Genomic DNA, 21568 nt, shown 5'->3' on the forward strand with positions numbered 1-21568 from the left:
TGCCAAGACTTGAGGACCTGAGTTATAGGGAAAGGTTGAATAGGTAAGGACTTTATTCCCTAGAACATAGAAACTTGAATGGAGATCTGATAGAGGTGTACAAAATTATGTGGTTTAGATAGGGTAAATGCAAACAGGCTTTTTCCACTGAACTTGGGTAAGACTAGAACTAGAGGTCATGGGTTAAGGGTGAAAGGTGAAATATTTAAGGGGAACTTCTCTCAGATGGTGGTGAGTATGTGGAATAAACTGTCAGCACAAATGGTGGAGATGGCTTCAATTTTAACAGAATTTGAATAGTAATATGAATGGGGAGGGTATGGAGGGCTATGGGACTGGGCAAATTAATGGACTAGATGGGGCAAAGGGCCTGTTTCTATGACTCTCTAACTCAGTTCTTTGAAAAGGGAGGAAGACAGGCGGATGGTGGCTGGGCTAACTATAGAGCAGTTTGTTCGGACTGCTCCCAGTCAGTGAATGTGAGCGTGAGGAGAAGTGGTGACTTCACACAAGTCAGTGATTGAAGATTAAAAAAGCAGCACTTCACCACAGTTTTTGGAGTCAGGCTGCAACTAATCAGAGAATAGGATTCATTAGAAAAGGTGAATAAAAATAAGGCAGGGGCAAGTGGAGCAGCCATTGTGTGAGTGGGTCAGTGTTAAGAGTGGGGAAGCTTTGGTTTTGGATCTGACTCCAGGTTTGGGTGAGGTAAGTATCCGGTAAGTTTCTTTTTCTTTCTTCTTTATTCCTTGTCTAAAGAGGGCACTGTTAGTACAGTCAGAATGGCTCCAGGGCAGTGTTATGTTCTTTGTATAAGATGTGGGAACTCTGGGAGACCTCTGGCCTGCCAGAATCTCTCCGCAGTGACCAGGTCACTGGCACCGCAGCTCAGATGAGAAGACAGGTAAAAAGGACTATAGTGTTGATAGGAGATTCCATAGTTAGAGGAATAGAGATGAGATCCTGTGGATACAGTACAGATACCTGGATGATATGTTGCCTCCTAGGTGCCGGGGGTAGGGACATCTTGGTTCGAGTCCACGGCATTCCAAAGTGGAAGGGTGAGCAGCCAGAGGTCTTGGTACATATGGGCACCAATGACATAGGTAGGAAAGGTGAAGAGGTCCTGAAGAGAAATTATAGAGAGCAAGGTAGAGAGCTGAAAAACAGGACCTCCAAGGTAGAAATCTCTGGATTGCTGCCTGTGCCACCTGCCAGTGAGGGTAAGAATAGGATAATTTGGCAGGTGAATGTGTGGCTGATGAATTGGTGCAGGAGCAGGATTTCAGATTTTTGGATCATTGGAATCTCTTCTGGGGAGGGTGTGACCCATACAAAAGAGATGGGTTAAACCTGAACCAGAGGGGACCAATATCCTCATGGGCAGGTTTACAAGAGCTGTTCGGGAGGGTTTAAACTAATTTGGTAGGAGGATGGGAACCAAAGTGATTGGGCTTAGAATGGAATTTACAAACAAAGGCAGTGTATAGTGAGAATGCTAGCAAGGACAAGTTGATGATAGGGCAAAATTCCTGTCAAAGGGAAGAGTTGCAATGTAAAAGGGGGACAAAATAGAAAAGGGTGATGAATACAGGACTGAACGTGTTATATTTGAATGCATGCAGTGTATGGCATAAGATAGATGAACTTTATAGCACAGTTAAAGACTAGCAAGTATGACGTGGACATCACTGAACCATGGCTGAAAGAAGATTATAGTTGGGAGCTTAACATACAAGGATACACATTGCATCAGAAAGACAGGCAGGAAGGTGGAGAGGTTGAGGTGGCTCTGTTGGTAAAAAATGAAATCACATAATTAGAAAGAAGTGACATAGGGTAGGTGTAGAATCATTGTGAGTAGAGTTTTGAAACTGCAAAGGTAAAAAGATCCTGATGGGAGTTATGTATATACAGGCCTTCAAACAATAGCAAAGATGCAGCCTATAAATTACAACAGGAGATAGAATATGCATCTCAAAAGGGCAATGTTACAATAGTCATGAAGGATTTCAATATGTAGGTAAATTGGGAGAATCAGATCGGTGCTGGATTTCAAGGGAAATTTGTAGAATGTCTACAAGATGGCATTTTACAGCAGCTTGTGGTTGAGCCCAGTAGATTAGCTATTCTGGACTAGATGTTGTACAATGAAATGGAATTGATTAAGAGAGCTTAAGGTAAAGCAACCCTTAGGTAATAGTAGTAGAATTCATCCTGCATTTGGAAAGGGGGGGGAGCTAAAGTCAGATGTATCAGTATCATAGTGGAGCAAAGGGGATTACAGAGGCATGAGAGAGGAACTGGTCAAAACTGATTGGAAAGGAACACTAGCAGGGATGACGGCAGACCAGCAATGGTTGGAATTTCTAGGGGCAATTCAGAAGCGCATGATAAATATGTCCCAAAGATGAAGAAGTATCCATTACAGACGTTTACATCACATGCTGCACCCACAAAGCTAACAGCATTGTGAAGGACACCATGCACCCCTCACACAAACTCTTCTTGCTCCTGCCATCTGGGAAAAGGTACCGAAGCATTCGGGCTCTCACGACCAGACTGTGCAACAGTTTCTTCCCCCAAGCCATCAGACTCCTCAATACCCAGAGCCTAGACTGACATCTACATCATATATTATTATATTGAAATTTGTCCTCTACTGTGCCTTTTGTCTTGTTTAGTATTTATTAATTAATTATTGTACTGCCCTGCACTATTTTGTGCACTTATAACCATATAACAACTACAGCACGGAAACAGGCCATCTCAGCCCTTCTAGTCTGTGGCAACGCTTACACTCACCTAGTCCCACTGACCCACACTCAGCCCATAACCCTCCATTCCTCTCCTGTCCAAATACCTATCCAAATTTACTTTAAATAACAATACTGAACCTGCCTCTACCACTTCTACTGGAAGCTCATTCCACACAGCTACCACTCTCTGAGTAAAGAAATCCCCCCTCGTGTTACCCTTAAACTTCTGCCCCCAACTGTCAAATCATGTCTTCTTGTTTGAATCTCCCCTAATCTCAATGGAAAAAGCCTATCCACATCAACTCGATCTATCCCCCTCATTATTTTAAATACCTCTATCGTCCCCCCTCAAACTTCTACACACCAAACAATAAAGACCTAACTTGTTCAATCTTTCCCTGTAACTTAGGTGCTGAAACCCAGGTAACATTCTAGTAAATCTTCTCTGTACTCTCTCTATTTTGTTTATATCTTTCCTATAATTTGGGACCAGAACTGTACACAATACTCAAAATTCAGCCTTACCGATGCCTTGCACAATTTTAACTTAACATCCCAACTCCTATACTCAATGCTCTGATTTATAAAGGCCAACATACCAAAAGATTTCTTCGCCACCCTATCCACATGAGATAGGGAACTATGCAGCTAGAACTATTATTCCTAGATCACTCTGTTCTACTGCATTCTTCAATGCCCTATCATTTACCATGTATGTCCTATTTGGATTATTTCTACCAAAATGTAGCACCTCACACTTATCAGCATTAAACTCCATCTGCCATCACTCAGCCCACTCTTCTAACTGGCCTAAATCTCTCGGCTAGCTTTGAAACCCTACTTCATTATCCACAATGCCACCTACCTTAGTATCATCTGCATACTTACTAATCCAATTTACCACCACATCATCCAGATCATTAATGTATATGACAAACAACACTGGACCCAGTACAGATCCCTGAGGCACACCACTAGTCACTGGCCTCCAACCTGACAAACAGTTATCCACCACTACTCTCTGGCATCTCCCATCCAGCCACAATTGAATCCATTTTACTACTTCAATATTAATACCTAATGATTGGACCTGCCTAACTAACCTTCCATGCAGAACCTTGTCAAAGGCCTTACTGAAGTCCATACAGACAATATCCACTGCTTTACCCTTGTCAACTTTCCTCGTAACCTCTTCAAAAAATTCAATAAGATTTGTCAAACATGACCTTCCATGCACAAATCCATGTTGACTGTTCCTAATCAGACCCTGTCTATCCAGATAATGATATATACCATCTCTAAGAATACTTTCTATTAATTTACCCATCACTGACAGGCCTATAATTGCTAGGTTTACTTTTTGAACCCTTTTTAAACAATGGAACAATGTGAGCAATACGCCAATCCTCCGGCACCATCCCCGTTTCTAATGACATTTGAAATATTTCTGTCAGAACCCCTGCTATTGCTACACTAACCTCCCTCAAGGTCCTAGGGAATATCCTGCCAGGACCCGGAGATTTATCCACTTTTATATTCCTTAAAAGTGCCAGTACTTCCTCCTCTTTAATTGTCATGGTTTCCATAACTTCCCTACTTTTCCCTTACCTTACACAATTCAATATCCTTCTCCTTAGTGAACACCAAAGAAAAAAATTGTTCAATATCTCCCCCATCTCTTTCGGCTCCACACATAGCTGTCTACTCTGATTCTCTAAGGGTCCAATTTTATCCCTCACTATCCTTTTGCTATTAATATAACTGTAGAAACCCTTCAGATTTATTTTCACCTTACTTGCCAAAGCAACCTTGTATCTTCTTTTAGCTTTTCTAATTTCTTGCTTTTTAAAAAATATATATTTATTTATTAAATTTTAGAAAATTACAAGAATAAATGTGATGATAAGATAGTAAGAAAAATAATATTAACCCTCCCCCCTCCCCTTAACCCTCCCCCACTTAACCCTTGTCTAAAGAAAGAAAAAAAAAGAAAGAATAGAAAGATTGCCTGGATATTGGAGAATCCCCGCATACTCCATGGAGTTCAAAATAATTTTAATATTTATTTTTTCTTTCCCCAATTACTTTATAATTTTATCTTCAAAGGACCTATGTATTTAATCCTATCTTTTGTAAGTGTGGGAACCAAATTTTCAAAAATATATCATATTCATTTCTTAGATTATATGTAATTTTTTCAAGTGGAATACAACTATGTATTTCATTATTCCAATGATCCATAGTTAAATATAAATCAGATTTACAAGTAACTGCGATAACTTTTTTGGCTACTGCCAATGCAATTCTTATAAATTTTTTCTGTTGTAATTTCTTTCTTAAGATTCTTTTTACATTCTTTATATTCCTCGAGCACCTCATTTACTCCATGCTGCCTATATTTATTATAGATCTCCCTCCTTTTCCGAACCAAGTTTCCAATATCCCTTGAAAACCATGGTTCTCTCAAACTTTTAACCTTTCCTTTCAACCTAACAGGAACATAAAGATTCTGTACCCTCAAAATTTCCCCTTTAAATGACCTCCATTTCTCTATTACATCTTTCCCATAAAACAAGTTGTCCCTATCCACTCCTTCTAAATCCTTTCGCATCTCCTCAAAGTTAGCCTTTCTCCAATCAAAAATCTCAACCCTGGGTCCAGTCCTATCCTTCTCCATAATTATATTGAAACTAATGCTATTGTGATCGCTGGACCCGAAGTGCTCCCCAACACATACTTCCATCAACTGACCTATCTCATTCCCTAACAGGAGATCCAACATTGCCTCTTCTCTAGTTGGTTCCTCTATGTATTGCTGCAAAAAACTATCCTGTACACATTTTACAAACTCCAAACCATCCAGTCCTTTTACAGAATGGGCTTCCCAGTCTATGTGTGGAAAATTAAAATCTCCCACAATCACAACCTTGTGCTTACTACAAATATCTGCTATCTCCTTACAAATTTGCTCCTCCAATTCTCGCTCCCCATTAGGTGGTCTATAATACACCCCTCAATTCCATCCAAATAGTCTCCCTAGATGAGCCGTCTAATCTATCTTGCCAAAGCACCACTGTAATATTTTCTCGGACAAGCAATGCAACGCCTCCTCCTCTTGCCCCTCCGTTTCTATCACACCTGAAGCAACAAAATCCAGGAATATTTAGTTGCCAATCACACCCCTCCTGGAACTATGTTTCACTAATAGCTACAAGATCATATTTCCAGGTATCAATCCATGCTCTAAGCTCATCCACCTTTCTTACAATGCTCCTAGCATTAAAATAGAAGCATTTAAGAAACTCTCCACCTCTTCCTCTCTGTTTATCCCTAACGATGCAATCAACTTTATTGTCTTTTTCTTCCTTCTCCCCTACATCTTCAGTCTGAGCGCTCCCCTTCTCTATCACCTGCCTATCCTCCCTCACACACTGTCTACTAGCTTTCTCTATTTGTGAACTAACCTCCTCTCCCCTAGCCTCTTCAAATTGATTCCCACCCCCAACCATTATGTAGTCATGTAGGTCTGTAGTCTAGTGTAATTTTTGTGTTGTTTTTACATAGTCTAGTGTCGCCTTGATTTGTCTCACATAGTCTAGTGTAGTTTTGTGTTGTTTCATGTAACACCAGGGTCCTGGAGGAAAGTTGTTTCGTTTTTACTGTGTACTGTACCAGCAGTTTATGGTCAAAATGACAATAAAAAGCGACTTGACTTGACTTAAAGGCAGGAATATGGCAGACAACATAAAAGCCAATGGGGGCGGGCACATCATTGAGCAAAAATTAGAAGTTAGAGGATTGAGAAGCTTTTAAAAAGTAAAAAGCATTTTACTGAGTGAAAGTTCTTGATAGGGTGGATGTGCAGAGGATATTTCTAATGATGAGGCAGTCTAAGACCAAAGGACGAAGCCTCAAAACAGAGGGACATCAATATAGAACAGAGATGAGGATGAACTTCTTCAGCCAGAGAATGGTGAATCCGTGGAATTCATTGCCACAGACAGTTGTGCAGGCCAAGTCTTTGGGTATATTTAAAGCAGAGGTTGATAGGTCCTTGACTAGTGAGAGGTCAAAAGTTATGGAGAGAAAGCAGGAACATGAGGTTGAAAGCAATAATAAATCAACCATGAAGGAATGGTTGACTAGACTTAATAGGCTGAGTCACCTAATTCTGTTCCTATGAATTATCGTCATATGTAGACAACATCTACCACCTTGCCCTCATCAATCTTCTTGGTCACCGCTTCAGAAGACCCTTTCAAATTTGTACAATCTGGCTCTGGTTTCCCCCGCACAGAGTTGCAGTCTTACCACTGCCTACATAGATATTCCCCTGCAGCCCTTTCCAAACATAGTCCTTGCTCCTAGCACCTCCCAGAGAGCCACCTACCTCTTCTTTGTCAGGCAGCAGTTTGCTGAGCTCCACCAGCTTCTCTGCCCCGTACGAGCCTCCCATACCTCGCTGAATGTCAGCGACAATACTCTCCACAGGCCTGTAGGTAGGAGCACAGACCATGAAACCACCTGTGTTTGACACTTAAGATATTTCAGCAGCCCTTAGACCCAGTCAGTTCCAGGAGATCCTCAACATCCACCCAACAATCTTGGCGGCATCAAAATCAGAAGCAGGTTTAATATTACTAGAATACGTTGTGAAATTTGTATGTTGCAATACGTAATTAAAGAAAATCTGTAAATTACAATTTTATATATATTTGTATATGTACATATATTTAAATTAAATAAGTAGTGCAAAATGAGAGTGAAAAAGAGAAAACAGTGAGGCAGTGTTCATGGGTTCAGTGTACATTCAGAAATTTGATGGCCGAACGAAATAAGCTGTTCCTAAAATTTTGTTAAATTAGTTCTTAGGGCTTGTTCAGGGCACCGAAGAGCGTTGAATTGAATTGAATTGACTTTATTACTTACATCCTTAACACATAAGAGTAAAAATCTTTATGTCATGTCTCTGTCTAAATGTGCAATTTATAGTAATTTGTAATAAATAGTGTGTACAATTGGATAGTCAATATAACACAGCAATACAATTGTATCAGTGTGAATTAATCAGTCTGATGGCCTGGTGGAAGAAACTGTCCCAGAGTCTGTTGGTCCTGGCTTTCAGGCTGTGGTACTGTTTCCCGGATGGTAGCAGCTGGAACAGTTTGTGGTTGGGGTGACTTGGGTCCCCAGAGATCCTTTGGGCCCTTTTTACACACCTGTCTCTGTAAATGTCCTGAATAGTGGGAAGTTCGCAACTACAGATGCACTGGACTGTCCACACCACTCTCTACAGAGTACAATGATTGAGGGAAGTACAGTTCCCATACCAGGCAGTGATGCAGCCAGTCCAGATGCTCTCAATTGTGTCTCTGTAGAAAGTCCTTAGGATTTGGGGACCCATATCAAACTTCTTCAACCATCTGAGGTGAAAGAGGCGTTCCGTGCTTTTTTCACCACACGGCTGGTATGTACAGACCATGTGAGATCCTCAGTGATGTGCATGCCAAGGTCTCCAAGGCTTTTGGAGCACATGAATTGGTTAATTGTTTTTCAATGAGATTTTGTAGCGATGTGCTACACACAGCGCTGAAATACCGACACATAGTCGGTAAGTCGTTTTGAGACTAGTTTATTCAAACTTCGCGGCGCTGGCATTTAATCCCTAGCGCCCACCCTCTCCGGGCAGAAATTACATCAGAGGGCATTACCAAAGTCTCCCCCCGCACGCTGGCTATTTGTGAGCCAGTTTGCCTGCGCGGAAAGTGGGTCACCACAATTTGTTAATTGTCTAGAGTTCTTGAAGAGCTCAGTCTTTGTAATGCAGTCTCCCTGTGCTTTCTGTTTAAGCTTATTAACTTTATTCAGATAGGCTCAGGGATACTGTATTACTTATATTATTTAAGTGGATGCCCAAATAGTGCTAACCGTGGGGCTCTAGTCTTGAAAATTTTCCTTTCTGCGGTGTCACTTGGCCGAGCCACCGATGTTCTTTTGGAATTGTTATGAATAAACTCTCATCCCCTTTTCTACACCAGAATTTGTCTTTCCTCTGCACTTGGGTTCCCATGTTGTCAGCACTGAGTGTGTGTCTTCAGGCTCCTGATGGTAACAATGAAAAGAGGGCAAGACCTGGTGATGGGGGTCCTTAATGATTGATGCTGCCTTTTTGAAGCTTCACCTTTTCAAGGTATCCTCGATGCTGAGAAGGTCACTGCCCATGATGGAGGTAGCTGAGCTTACAATGTTCTGCAGCTTTTCCAATCCTGTCTGGTGGTCCCTCCATACCAGATGGTGATGCAACCAGTTAGAATGCTCTCCACAAAACATCTGTAGAAATTTATGAGCAAATCAAGCTAGCATGGTTGTGGACCCCAGAAGGGTTGGAGTACAGAAGTAGATCTGTCATTAGGGCAACCACTCTGGAGGATAGTTAACAATATGGATTCAGACAGGGTTCAAAGTGATGATCAAAGTGGTTAGAACAGAAAGAGCCTCTTTGGCCCAATCAGACCACACCAACCATTGTTGCCCAGCGAGAAAATATTAAACAGGTTGACTCATTGCAGTTTCAAAAAATAAGAGTAACCAGACTGAAACACAAAGTTTGTGAATACACAGAACATTAAAACCAGACTGAAACACAAAGTTTGTGAATACACAGAACATTAAAACCAGACTGAAACACAAAGTTTGTGAATACACAGAACATTAAAACCAGACTGAAACACAAAGGACAATGAATGAAGACCATAAGTTATAGGAACAGAATTAGGCCATTTGGCTCATCAAATCTACTCCCGACTTTCTTCATGGTTGATTCATTTTCCCTCTCAGCCCCAATCTCCTGCCTTCTTCCCATATCCCTTCATGCCCTGACCAATCAAGAATCTATTAACCTCTGCCTTAAATATACATAAAAACTTGGCCTCCACAGCTGCCTGTGGCTAAGAATTCCACAGATTCACCACTCTCTAGCTAAAGAAATTCCTCCTCATCTCTGTTCTTAAAGGATTCCCCGCTATTCTGAGGCTGTGTCCTCTGATCTTAGACTCTCCCACCATAGGAAATACCCTCTCCACATTCACTCTGTCACGGCCTTTCACCATTCGATAGGTTTCAATGAGGTCACCCCTCATTCTTCTGAATTCTAATGAATCCAAGCCCAGAGCCATCAAACGCTCTTCATATGACAAGCCATTCAATCTTAGAATAATTTTCATGAAACTCCTTTGAACCCTCTCCACTTTCAGCACATTCTTTCTAAGATAATGTGTGACAAGGTGCCACACGAGGCTGCTTACCAAGTTAAGAGCCCATGGTATTACAGGAAAGTTACTAACATGGTTAGAGCATTGGCTGATTAGTAGGAGGCAGCAAGTGGGAATAAAAGGATCCTTGTCTGGTGGCTGTCAGTGACTAGTGGTCTTCTACAGGGGTTGGAGTTGGGACCACTTCTTTTTAAGCTGTATATAAATAATTTAGATAATGGAATAAATGGCGTTGTCAAGTTCGCAGATGATGCAAAGACTGGTGGAGGGGCAGTAGTGTTGAGGAAACAGGTAGGATGCAGAAGGACTTGGACAGATTAGGAGAATGAGCAAGAAAGTGGCAAATGAAATACAATGTTGGAAAATGCATAATCATGCACTTTGATACTAGAAATAAATGTGCAAACTATTTTCTAAATGGGGAGAAAATCCAGGAATCTGAGATGCAGAGGGACTTGGGAGTCCTTGTGCAGAACACCCTGAAGGTTAACTTGCAGGTTGAGTTGGTGGTGAGGAAGGCAAATGGCATGTTAGCATTCTTTTCAAGAGATCTAGAATACAGGAGCAAGGATGTGATGCTGAGGCTTTATAAGGCACTGGTGAGGCCTCACCTTGACTATTGTGAACAGTTTTGGGCCCCTCATCTTAGAAAAAATGTGCTAGCATTGAAGAGGGCCCAGAGGAGGTTCACAAGGATGATTCCAGGAATGAAAGGGTTATCATACGAGGAACATTTGATGGCTTTGGGTCTGTACTCGCTGGAATTCAGAAGGTTGACGGGAGATCTCATTGAAACCTTTCGAAAGTTGAAAGGCCTAGACAGAGTAGATGTGGAAAGGATGTTTCCCATGGTGGGAGAGTCTAGGACAAGAGGGCACAGCCTCAGGAAAGAGGGGTGCCCTTTCCAAACAGAGATGCGGAGAAATTTCTTTAGCTAAAAGGTGGTGAATTTGTGCAATTTGTTGGACAAATTCAGCCTTGATGGCCTGAATGGCCTAATTCTGGTCCTATGTCTTTTGGTCTTATATAATGAGTCCAAAACTGCTCACAATACTCCATGTTGGCCTCACCATAGAACATAGAATATAAAAATTTACAGCACATAACACAATGTGCCAACCATGTAACCTACTCTAGAAACTCCCTAGAATTTCCCTCATGCATAGCCGTCTATTATTCTAAATCTGACTTAAGCTTCCACTTCCCAAATTTGACCACGTTATGATCACTTTCCCTTTACCTTAATCTCTCTCATCTATTCCAGATTATTGCACAACACCCAATCCAGAATAGCTGATCCTCTAGTGGGCTCATTCATTATCTGTTCTAAAAAGCCATCTTGTAGGCATTCTAGAAATTCTCCACCCCTAATTCAGAACCAATCTGATTTTCTCAATTTACCTACATATTGAAGACCCCCATGACTGTTGTAACATTACCCTTTGGCATGCATTGTCTATCTCCTGTTGTAACTTGTAGACCAATTTTGTGTGGAGGTCTGTATAAAACCCCAGGGGTCTTTTCATACTTGCAGTTCCTTAGCTCTATCCACAATGATGTAATGCCTTCCAGTCCTTTGTCAGCTCCTTCTAGTGATTTGATTTCATTTTTTAACCAACAGAGCAACACCATCTCCTCCACCGGCCTGGAAAGTTGCATCTTATTAAAGAGCAAGAAGATAAAATGTGAGAGAATAGGACCAATCAAGTGTTACAGTGGAAAAGTGTGAATAAAACTGGAGGAGATGGCAGAGGTACTTAATGAATACTTTGCTTCAGTATTCACTATGGAAAAGGATCTTGGTGACTGTAGGGATGACTTGCAGCAGACTGAAAAGCTTGAACATGTAGACATTAAGGAAGAGGATGTGCTGGAGCTTTTGGAAAGCATCAAGTTGAATAAGTCACTGGACCAGACGGGATGTACCCCAGGCTACTGTGGGAAGCGAAGGAGTAGATTGCTGAGCCTCTGGCGATGATCTTTGCATCATCAATGAGGACAGGAAAAATTTCGGAGGATTGGAAGGTTGTGGATGTTGTTCCCTTGCCCCTGCCCATCCCCCACATGATTCATCTGTTGTCAGCCCCTAACCAACACATACTCCACTCTCCCCTCCTACCCCTTCTCACAGACCCCCACCCTGCTCTCGTGACTACACCTCTCTCACACCTGGAACCACCACGGTGGGCTTCACAGCTGAACAGGTGAGAAGACAGCTGAAACGTCTCCACCCAAGCAAGGCTACAGGTCCGGATGGTGTCAGCCCCAGGGTGCTCAAAGCTTGTGCCCTCCAGCTATGTGGAGTACTTCACCATGTCTTCAACCTGAGCCTGAGTCTCCAGAGGGTTCCTGTGCTGTGGAAGACGTCCTGCCTCGTCCCTGTACCGCAGACGCCGCGCCCCAGTGGCTCCACTGACTACAGATCGGTGGCATTGACCTCCCACATCATGAAGACCCTGGAGAGACTTGTTCTAGAGCAGCTCCGGCCTATGGTTAGGCCACACGTAGACCCCCTCCAGTTTGCCTATCAGCCCCGACTAGGAGTTGAGGATGCCATTGTCTACCTGCTGAACCGTGTCTACCGTGTCTACGACCACCTGGACAAGCTGGCGAGCACTGTGAGGGTCATGTTTTTTTACTTCTCCAGTGCGTTCAACACCATCCGCCCTACTCTGCTGGGTGAGAAGCTGACAGTGATGCAGGTGGATGCTTCCCTGGTGTCATGGATTATCGATTACCTGACTGGCAGACCACAGTACGTGCGCTTGCAACACTGTGTGTCAGACAGAGTGGTCAGCAGCACTGGGGCTCCACAGGGGACTGTCCTGTCTCCCTTTCTCTTCACCATCTACACCTCGGACTTCAACTACAACACAGAGTCTTGCCATCTTCAGAAGTTTTCTGATGACTCTGCCATAGTTGGATGCATCAGCAAGGGAGGTGAGGCTGAGTACAGGGCTACGGTGGGAAACTTTGTCACATGGTGCGAACAGAATCATCTGCAGCTTAATGTGAAAAAGGCTAAGGAGCTGGTGGTGGACCTGAGGAGGACTAAGGCACCGGTGACCCCTGTTTCCATCCAAGGGGTCAGTGTGGATATGGTGGAGGATTACAAATACCTGGGGATACGAATGGACAATAAACTGGACTGGTCAAAGAACACTGAGGCTGTCTGCAAGAAGGGTCAGAGTCGTCTCTACTTCCTGAGGATGTTCTATGAGTCTGTGGTGGCCAGTGCTATCATGTTTGCTGTTGTGTGCTGGGGCAGCAGGCTGAGGGTAGCAGACACCAATAGAATCAACAAACTCATTCAAAAGGCCAGTGATGTTGTCGGGGTGGAACTGGACTGACGGTGGTGTCTGAAAAGAGGATGCTGTCCAAGTTGCACGCCATCTGGGACAACATCTCCCATCCACTCCATAATGTACTAGCTAGGCACAGGTGTACATTCAGCCAGAGACTCATTCCACTGAGATGCAACAAATGAGCATCAAAGGAAGTCATTCCTGCCTGTGGCCATCAAACTTTACAACTCCTCCCTCAGTGTGTCAGACACCCTGAGCCAATAGGCTGGTCCTGGACTTATTTCCACTTGGAATAATTTACTTATTATTATTTAATTATTTATGGTTTTATATTGGTATATTACTACACTATTTTTGGTTGGTGCGACTGTAACGAAACCCAATTTCCCCCGGGATTAATAAAGTATGTCTGTTCAAGAAAGGGAGTAGGGAGAGCCCAGGAAATTATAGACCAGTGAGTCTTATTTCAGTGGTTGCTAAGTTGATGGAGAAGATCCTGAGAAGCAGGATTTATGAACATTTGGGGAGGCATAATATGATTAGGAATAGTCAGCATGGCTTTGTTAAAGGCAGGTCGTGCCTTACGAGCCTGATTGAATTTTTTGAGGATGTGACTAAACACATTGATGAATGTAGAGCTGTAGGTGTAGTGTATATGGATTTTAGCAAGGCATTTGATAAGGTACCCCATGCAAGGCTTATTGCAAAAGTAAGGAGGCATGGGATCCAAGGGACATTGCTTTATAGATCCAGAACTGGCTTGCCCACAGAAGGCAAAGAGTGGTTGTAGACAGGTCATATTCTGCATGGAGGTCAGAGACCAGTAGTGCGCTTCTGGGATCTGTTCTGTGACCCCTATTCTTTGTGATTTTTCTAAATGATCTGGACTAGGAAGTAGAGGGGTGGTTAGTATATTTGCTGATGACACAAAAGGTTGGGGTGTTGTGGATAGTGTGGAGGGCTGTCAGAGGTTACAGCGGGACATTGATAGGATGCAAAACTGGGCTGAGAAGTGGCAGATGGAGTTCAACCCAGTTAAGTGTTAAGTGGTTTATTTTGGTAGGTCGAATATGATGGTAGAATATAGCATTAATGGCAAGACTCTTGGCAGTGTGGAGGATCAGAGGGATCCTGGGGTCCAAATCCATAGGACACTCAAAACTGCTATGCAGGTTGACCCTGTGGTTAAGAAGACATATGGAGCAATGGCCTTCATCAATCGTGGGATTGGGTTTAAGAGTCGAGAGGTAATGTTGCCACTATATAGGACCCCGGTCAGACCCCACTTGGAGTACTGTGCTCAATTTTGATCGCCTCATTACAGGAAGGATGTGGAGACCATAGAAAGGGTGCAGAGGAGATTTACAAGGATGTTGCCTGGATTGGGGAGCATGTCTTTTGGGAATAGGTGGAGTGAACTCGGCCTTTTCTCCTTGGAGCGACGGAGGATGAGAGGTGACCTAATAGAGGTCTACAAGATAATGAGAGGTATTGATCATGTGGATAGTCAGAGGCTTTTGCCCAGGGCCGAAATGGCTAGCGTGAGAGGAAACATAGAAACATAGAAAAACCAACAGCACAATACAGGCCGTTCGGCCCACAAAGTTGTGCCAAACATGTCCCTACCTTAAAAATTACTAGGTTTACCCACAGCCCTCTATTTTACTAAGCTCCATGTACCTATCCAAAAGCCTCTTAAAAGACCTTATCGTATCCACCTCCACCACCATTGTTGGCAGCCCATTCCACGCACTCACCGCTCTGAGTAAAAAACTTACCCCTGACATCTCCTCTGTACCTACTCCCCAGCACCTTAAACCTGTGTCCTCTTGTGGCAACCATTTCAGCCCTGGGAAAAAGCCTCTGACTATCCACACAATTAATACCTCTCATCATCTTATATACCTCTATCAGGTCACCTCTCATCCCCTGTCGCTCCAAGGAGAAAAGGCCGAGTTCACTCAACCTATTCTCATAAGGCATGCTCCCCAATCCAGGCAACATCCTTGTAAATCTCCTCTGCGCCCTATCTATGGCTTCCACATCCTTCCTGTAGTGAGGTGACCAGAACTGAGCACAGTACTCCAAGTGGGGTCTGACCAGGGTCCTATACAGCTGCAACATTACCTCTCGGCTCCTAAATTCAATTCCATGATTGATTATGACTGATACACCATATGCCTTCTTAACCACAGAGTCAACCTGCACAGCTGCTTTGAGCGTCCTACGGACTCTCGGACCCCAAGATACCTCTGATCCCCCACACTACTAAGAGTCTTACCATTAATACTGTATTCTGACATCATATTTCACCAACCAAAATGAACCAGCTCACACTTATCTGGGTTGAACTCCATCTGCCACTTCTCAGCCCAGTTTTGCACCCTATCAATGTCCCGCTGTAACCTCTGACAGCCCTCTACACTATTCACAACACCCCCAACCTTTGTGTCATCAGCAAACTTACTAACCCATCCCTCCACTTCCTCATCCAGGTCATTTATAAAAATCACGAAGAATAAGGGCCCCAGAACAGATCCCTGAGTCATACCACTGGTCACCAACCTCCATGTAGAATATAAGCCACCTACAACCACTCTTTGCCTTCTGTGGGCAAGCCAGTTCTGTATCCACAAAGCAAGACCTGCTTGGATCCCATGCCTCCTTACTTTCTCAATAAGCCTTGCATGGGGTACCTTATCAAATGCTTTGCTGAAATCCATATACACTATATCTACTCCTCCTCCTCCTTCATCAACATGTTTAGTCATATCCTCAAAAAAATCCAATCAGGCTTGTAAGGCACGACCTGTCCTTGACAAAGCCATGCTGACTATTCCTAATCATATTATCTCTCTTCAAATGTTCATAAATCCTGCCTCTCAGGAGCTTCTCCATCACCTTACCAACCACTGAGGTAAGACTCACTGGTCTATAGTCTCCTGGGCTATCTCCACTCCCTTTCTTGAATAAGGGAACAACATCTACAACCCTCCAATCCTCTGGAACCTCTCCCATTCCCATTGATGATGCAAAGATCATCGCCAGAGGCTCAGCAATCTCCTCCCTCGCCTCCCACAGTAGCCTGGGGTACATCTCATCCGGTCCCAGCGACTTATCCAACTTGATGCTTTCCAAAAGCTCTAGCACATTGTCTTTCTTAATATATACATGCTCAAGCTTTTCAATCTGCTGCAAGTCATCACTACAATCACCAAGGTCCTTTTCAATGGTGAATACTGAAGTATTCATTAAGTATCTCTGCTAATTCCTCCCATTCCATACACACTTTCCCACTGTCATACGTGATAGGTTCTATTTTTTCGTGTCTCAGCCTCTTGATCTTCACATACTTGTAGGATGCCTTGGGGTTTTCCTTAATCCTGCCCGCCAAGGCCTTCTTACGGCCCCTTCTGGCTCTCCTAGTTTCCTTCTTAAGCTCCTTCCTGGTGGTAGCCTTATAATCTTCTAGATCTCTAACATTACTTCGCTCTCCGAACCTTTTGTAACCTTTTCTTCTTGACTAGATTTATTACAGCCTTTGTACACCATGGTTCCTGTACCCTACCATAACTTCCTTGTCTCATTGGAACATACCCGTACAGAACTCCACACAAGTATCCCCTGAACATTTGCCACATTTCTTCCATACTTTTCCCTGAGAACATCTGTTTCCATTTAAGCCTCCAATTTCCTGCCTGATAGCCTCATAATTCCCCTTACCCTAATTAGATGCTTTTCTAACTTGTCTGTTTCTATCACTTTCCAATGCTATTGCAAGCGAGATAGAATTGTGATCACTATCTCCAAAGTGCTCTCCCACTGAGAGATCTGACACCTGACCAGGTTCATTTCGCAATACCAAATCAAGTACAGCCTCTCCTCTTGTAAGCTTATCTACATATTGTGTCAAGAAACCTTCCTGAACACACCTAACAAACTCACCCCATCTAAACCCCTTGCTCCAGGGAGATGCCAATTGATATTTGGGAAATTTAAATTTTCCATCACGCCAACTCTGTTATTATTGCACCTTTCCAGGATCTGTTTCCCCACCTTACTGGGTGGCCTATAAAAAACACCCAGTAAAGTTATTGACCCCTTCCTGTTCCTAACCTCCACTCACAGACAACTCCACACCCATAGACAATTCCTCTGTGGCGTCCACCTTTTCTGCAGCTGCGACACTATCTCTGATCAACAGCGCCATGCCCCCACCTCTTTTGCCTCCCTCCCTGTCCTTTCTGAAACATCTAAAACCCGGCACTTGAAGTAACCATTCCTGTCCCTGAGCCATCCAAGTCTCTGTAATGGCCACCACATCATAGCTCCAAGTACTGATCCACGCTCTAAGCTCATCCGCTTTGTTCACAATACTCCTTGCATTAGACACATCTCAAGCCTTCGGTCTGAGCACGTCCCTTCTCTATCACCTGCCTATCCTCCCTCTCGCACTGTCTACAAGCTTTCTCTATTTGTGAGCCAACCTCCTCTTGCCCAGTCTCTTCAGTTCGGTTCCCACACCCTAACAATTCTAGTTTAAACTCTCGCCAGTCGCCTTAGAAAACCTCTCCGCCAGGATATTGGTACCCCTGGGAATCAAGTGCAACCCGTCCTTTTGTACAGGTCACGCCTGCCGTAAAAGAGGTCCCAGTGATCCAGAAATCTGGATCCCTGCTCCCTGCTTCAATCCCTCAGCCACACATTTATCCTCCACCTCACTCTATTCCTATACTCACTGTTGCGTGGCACAGGCAGTAAATCCGAGATTACTACCTTTGCGGTCCTGCTTCTCAACCTCCTTCCTATCTCCCTGTAGTCTTTTTTCTGGACCTCTTCCCTGTTCCTACCTATGTCATTGGTACCAATATGTACCACGACTTCTGGCTGTTCTCCCTCCCACTGGAGGATATCGTGGACACGATCAGAAAGATCCCGGACCCTGGCACCTGGGAGGCAAGCTACCATCCGAGTTCCTTTCCTGCGTCCACGGAATCGCCTGTCTGAACCCCTGACTATAGAGTCCCCTATCACTACTGCCTTCCTCTTCCTTTCCCTACCCTTCTGAGCCACAGAGCCAGACTCTGTGCCAAAGGCACGGCCACTGTCGCTTCCCCCAGGTAGGCTGTCCCCCCCAACAGTACTCAAACAGGAGTACTTATTGTCAAGGGGTACAACTACAGGGGTACTCTTTAGTACCTGATTCTTCCCCTTCCTTCTCCTGACTGTGACACACTTGTCTGTCTCCTGTGGCCCTGGTGTGACCACCTGCCTATAACTTCTTCCTATCACCTCCTCGCTCTCCCTGACCAGGCGAAGGTCATTGAGCTGCACCTCCAGTTCTCTAACTCAGTCCCTTAGGAGCTGCAGCTCCACACACTGGGTACAGATATGGCCGTCCGAGAGGCTGGGAGACTCCAGGACCTCCCACATCTGACACTGAGCACAGAAAACTGACCTCACACACATACTACTTCCTTTCCGCAATTAACAGTTAAACCTTCCTCAGCTCGTCCCGTTACCGCCTAATCCCGTTGAGCCAAACCTCTACCTCTCTGCTGCCCGCTGTATATGGCGGTCTTCTTTTTAAACCTTTCCCGCACTACTGACTGACGTCACGCGCCAGCGCACTCTTGCCTCTCTTTTACCCCGAGAAGTAAAACTGCCTTCACTCCGGAAATCCTTAGCCGTTTACCCGCAACCTTCTTGCTCCAAATCCAAGGGGAGATGTCAGGGCTAATTTTTTTTTACACAGAGAGTGGCGAGTGTGTGGAATGGGCTGCCAGCAGCAGTGGTGGAGGTGGATACGACAGGGTCTTTTAAGAGACTCCTGGATGGGTATATGGAGCTTAGAAAAATAGAGGCCTATGGGTAATTCTCAGGTAAGTACATGTTTGGCACAGCTTTGTGGGCTGAAGGGCCTGAATTGTGCCGCAGGTTTTCTATGTTTCTATTTTGAATGTAACAATGAAAATGAAGATTTGAAAGATGCAATTGCCAAAAGCATTGTGTAAAGGCAGTTCATGATCTACACTAGGTATCTGAGCTGATTTTACACACAAAATGCTGGAGGAACTCAGCAGTCCAGGCAGCATCTATGGAAAAAAGTATGGAAAAAATTTTGTGTGTGTTGCTCGGATTTCCAGCATCTGCAGATTTTCTCGTTTGTGACCTAAGCTGATTTTGTTTATTTACAATCAACCAAACGAGCATGGCAGCACCCACTGGATGAAGTCCTCCATCAATTATAATTTGGAACTAATACTCAGTTTGATAGTACTGTACTAGTATTGATAATTATAGAGTCAAGGTTCAAAGTACATTTATTATCAAAGTAGCCACCCCAAAGGGATAAGGTTCCTCCTGCCCTCAGCTACAACCCCACCAGGCTCCGTGACCAGCACATAATTCTTTGTGATTTCCACCATCTCCAAAGGGATCCCACCACCAAGCACACCCTTCCCTCCCTACCCCTCCGCTTCCTGCTTTCCGCAGGGACCACTCCCCATGCAACTCCCTTGTTCATTCATCCCTCCCCACTGATCTCCCTCCTGACACTTATCCTTGCAAGCAGACAAGTGCTACACCCGCTGCTACATCTCTTCCCTCGCTATCATCCAGGGCCCCAAACAGTTCTTCCAGGTGAGATGACACTTCACCTCTGAGTCTGTTGGGAGACTCTGAGTCTGTTACTGTGTTTGGTGCTCCCGTTGTGGCCTTCTATATACCAATGAAACCCGATGTAGGAGACCGTTTTGCCGAGTACCCATGCTCTGTCCGCCAGAAAAAGTGGGATCTCCAACTGGCCACCCATTTTAATTCCACTTCCCATTCCAACACATCAGTCCATGGCCTCCTCTACTGTTGAGATTAAGGCCACAGTCATGTTGGTGGAGCAACACCTTATATTCTGTCTGGGTAGCCTCCAACCTGATGGCATGAACATCGATGTTTCGAACATCTGCCCTCATCGTTCCCCACTCCCTTTTCCCTCTGTCACCTTATCTGCTTGCCTGCCCATCACCTCCCTCTTGTGCTCCACCCCACCTTTTCTTTCTTCCATGGCCTTCTATCCTCTTCTATCAGATTCTGCTTTCTCCAGCCCTTTAACTCTTTCACCAATGAACTTCCCAGCTCTTTATCCCTCCCCCTATTTCACCTTGTGTTTCTTCCTCCCCTCCCCACACTTCCTAACTCTGATCCCTCATAGTTTTTTCCCTCCAGTCTTGATGAAGGGTCTTGACACAAAACAACAACTGAACTTTTTTCCATAGATGCTGCTGGGCCTGCTGAGTTCCTCCAGCATTTTGTGTGTGTTGTTCGGATTTCAAGCGTCTGCAGATTCTCTCCTGTTTATGTATACTTTATACAACCTTGGGATCTGTCTCCTTACAGGCAGCCACAAAACAAAGAAATCCATTAAAAAGAAGATCATCAAACACAAAATGTACAGAGAGAATACACATATTGTGCAAACAACAAAAGAAAGCAAATAGCACTCAGAACTGAAGTTTTACAGAAGTGATCCACAGACATGAATCCAGGCATCACTGCAGTCGGAGCAGGCCACAGCCTCCGTACACTGCAGAACCCAGCAAACTTCACAGAGCAGCGAAAAGAACCGACCCATCCCTCGCCTCCAGTCCCTACACCCTGACCTTTTCATTCTGGCCCAGTGCTTAAATTGTCCAGACGTCAGGTCCTTCCTTGTTCTTGGGTCCTGCTGCTTCAATATACTCTCGGGCCAATTTCCCATCACCTCGAATCGTCCTGTAGCCAACCTTTCCAATTCAGCCAGCACTTAAGTTGACCAAAATGCAGATTTTCCTTGCTTTTGGTCTCGGCCTCGGTTCTGCCACATCAAATCGCCTCCAGACCTGTTTCACCAATGGCCAAGCATTGGCTTAATTCCCCACTCTTGGGCCTGGACCCCACTGTTGTGACTCAGCGTGTACACACTGCACCACAACTTCAGTTCCTACCAGGAAAGTGCCAGGTGGTTCAAAAGCTCAACTCCAAAAGGGAAGTTACAGGTTTTGAATTGGAGTGATTATTTACCAGAAAAAATGTGATTAATAAAGTAGTTAGTAGTTTTCTTTGTTTTGTTTGCTGCTGAGTTTCACCAGCGTCAGCTGAAACTGGAAGCCATCGAGTCGTAGGAAACTACAGCATAGAAACAGGCCCTTCAGGACAGGCCAAAACTTTTAAACTGCTCCGTCCCATCGACCAAGCC

The 21568-nt window shown here is 44.2% G+C and overlaps 1 protein-coding gene across 2 annotated transcripts in view; it reads right to left on the reverse strand.

Moving 5' to 3' along the window:
- LOC132390703 (FH2 domain-containing protein 1-like) overlaps positions 1-21568 on the reverse strand; it is an 89112-nt gene that overhangs the window by 61262 nt on the left and 6282 nt on the right. Inside the window, exon 3 of one of the 2 annotated variants that reach the window (XM_059963259.1) lies at positions 7150-7252. The exons of the other annotated variant lie outside the window; for it this stretch is intronic. Within the exon in view, the coding sequence (XP_059819242.1) occupies positions 7150-7252 (103 nt within the window). The remainder of the gene's footprint in view (positions 1-7149; positions 7253-21568) is intronic. 2 annotated transcript variants of the gene reach the window in all.

This window comes from Hypanus sabinus, chromosome 3 (genome assembly GCF_030144855.1).
Source record: "Hypanus sabinus isolate sHypSab1 chromosome 3, sHypSab1.hap1, whole genome shotgun sequence".
NCBI classification, from domain to species: domain Eukaryota; kingdom Metazoa; phylum Chordata; class Chondrichthyes; order Myliobatiformes; family Dasyatidae; genus Hypanus; species Hypanus sabinus.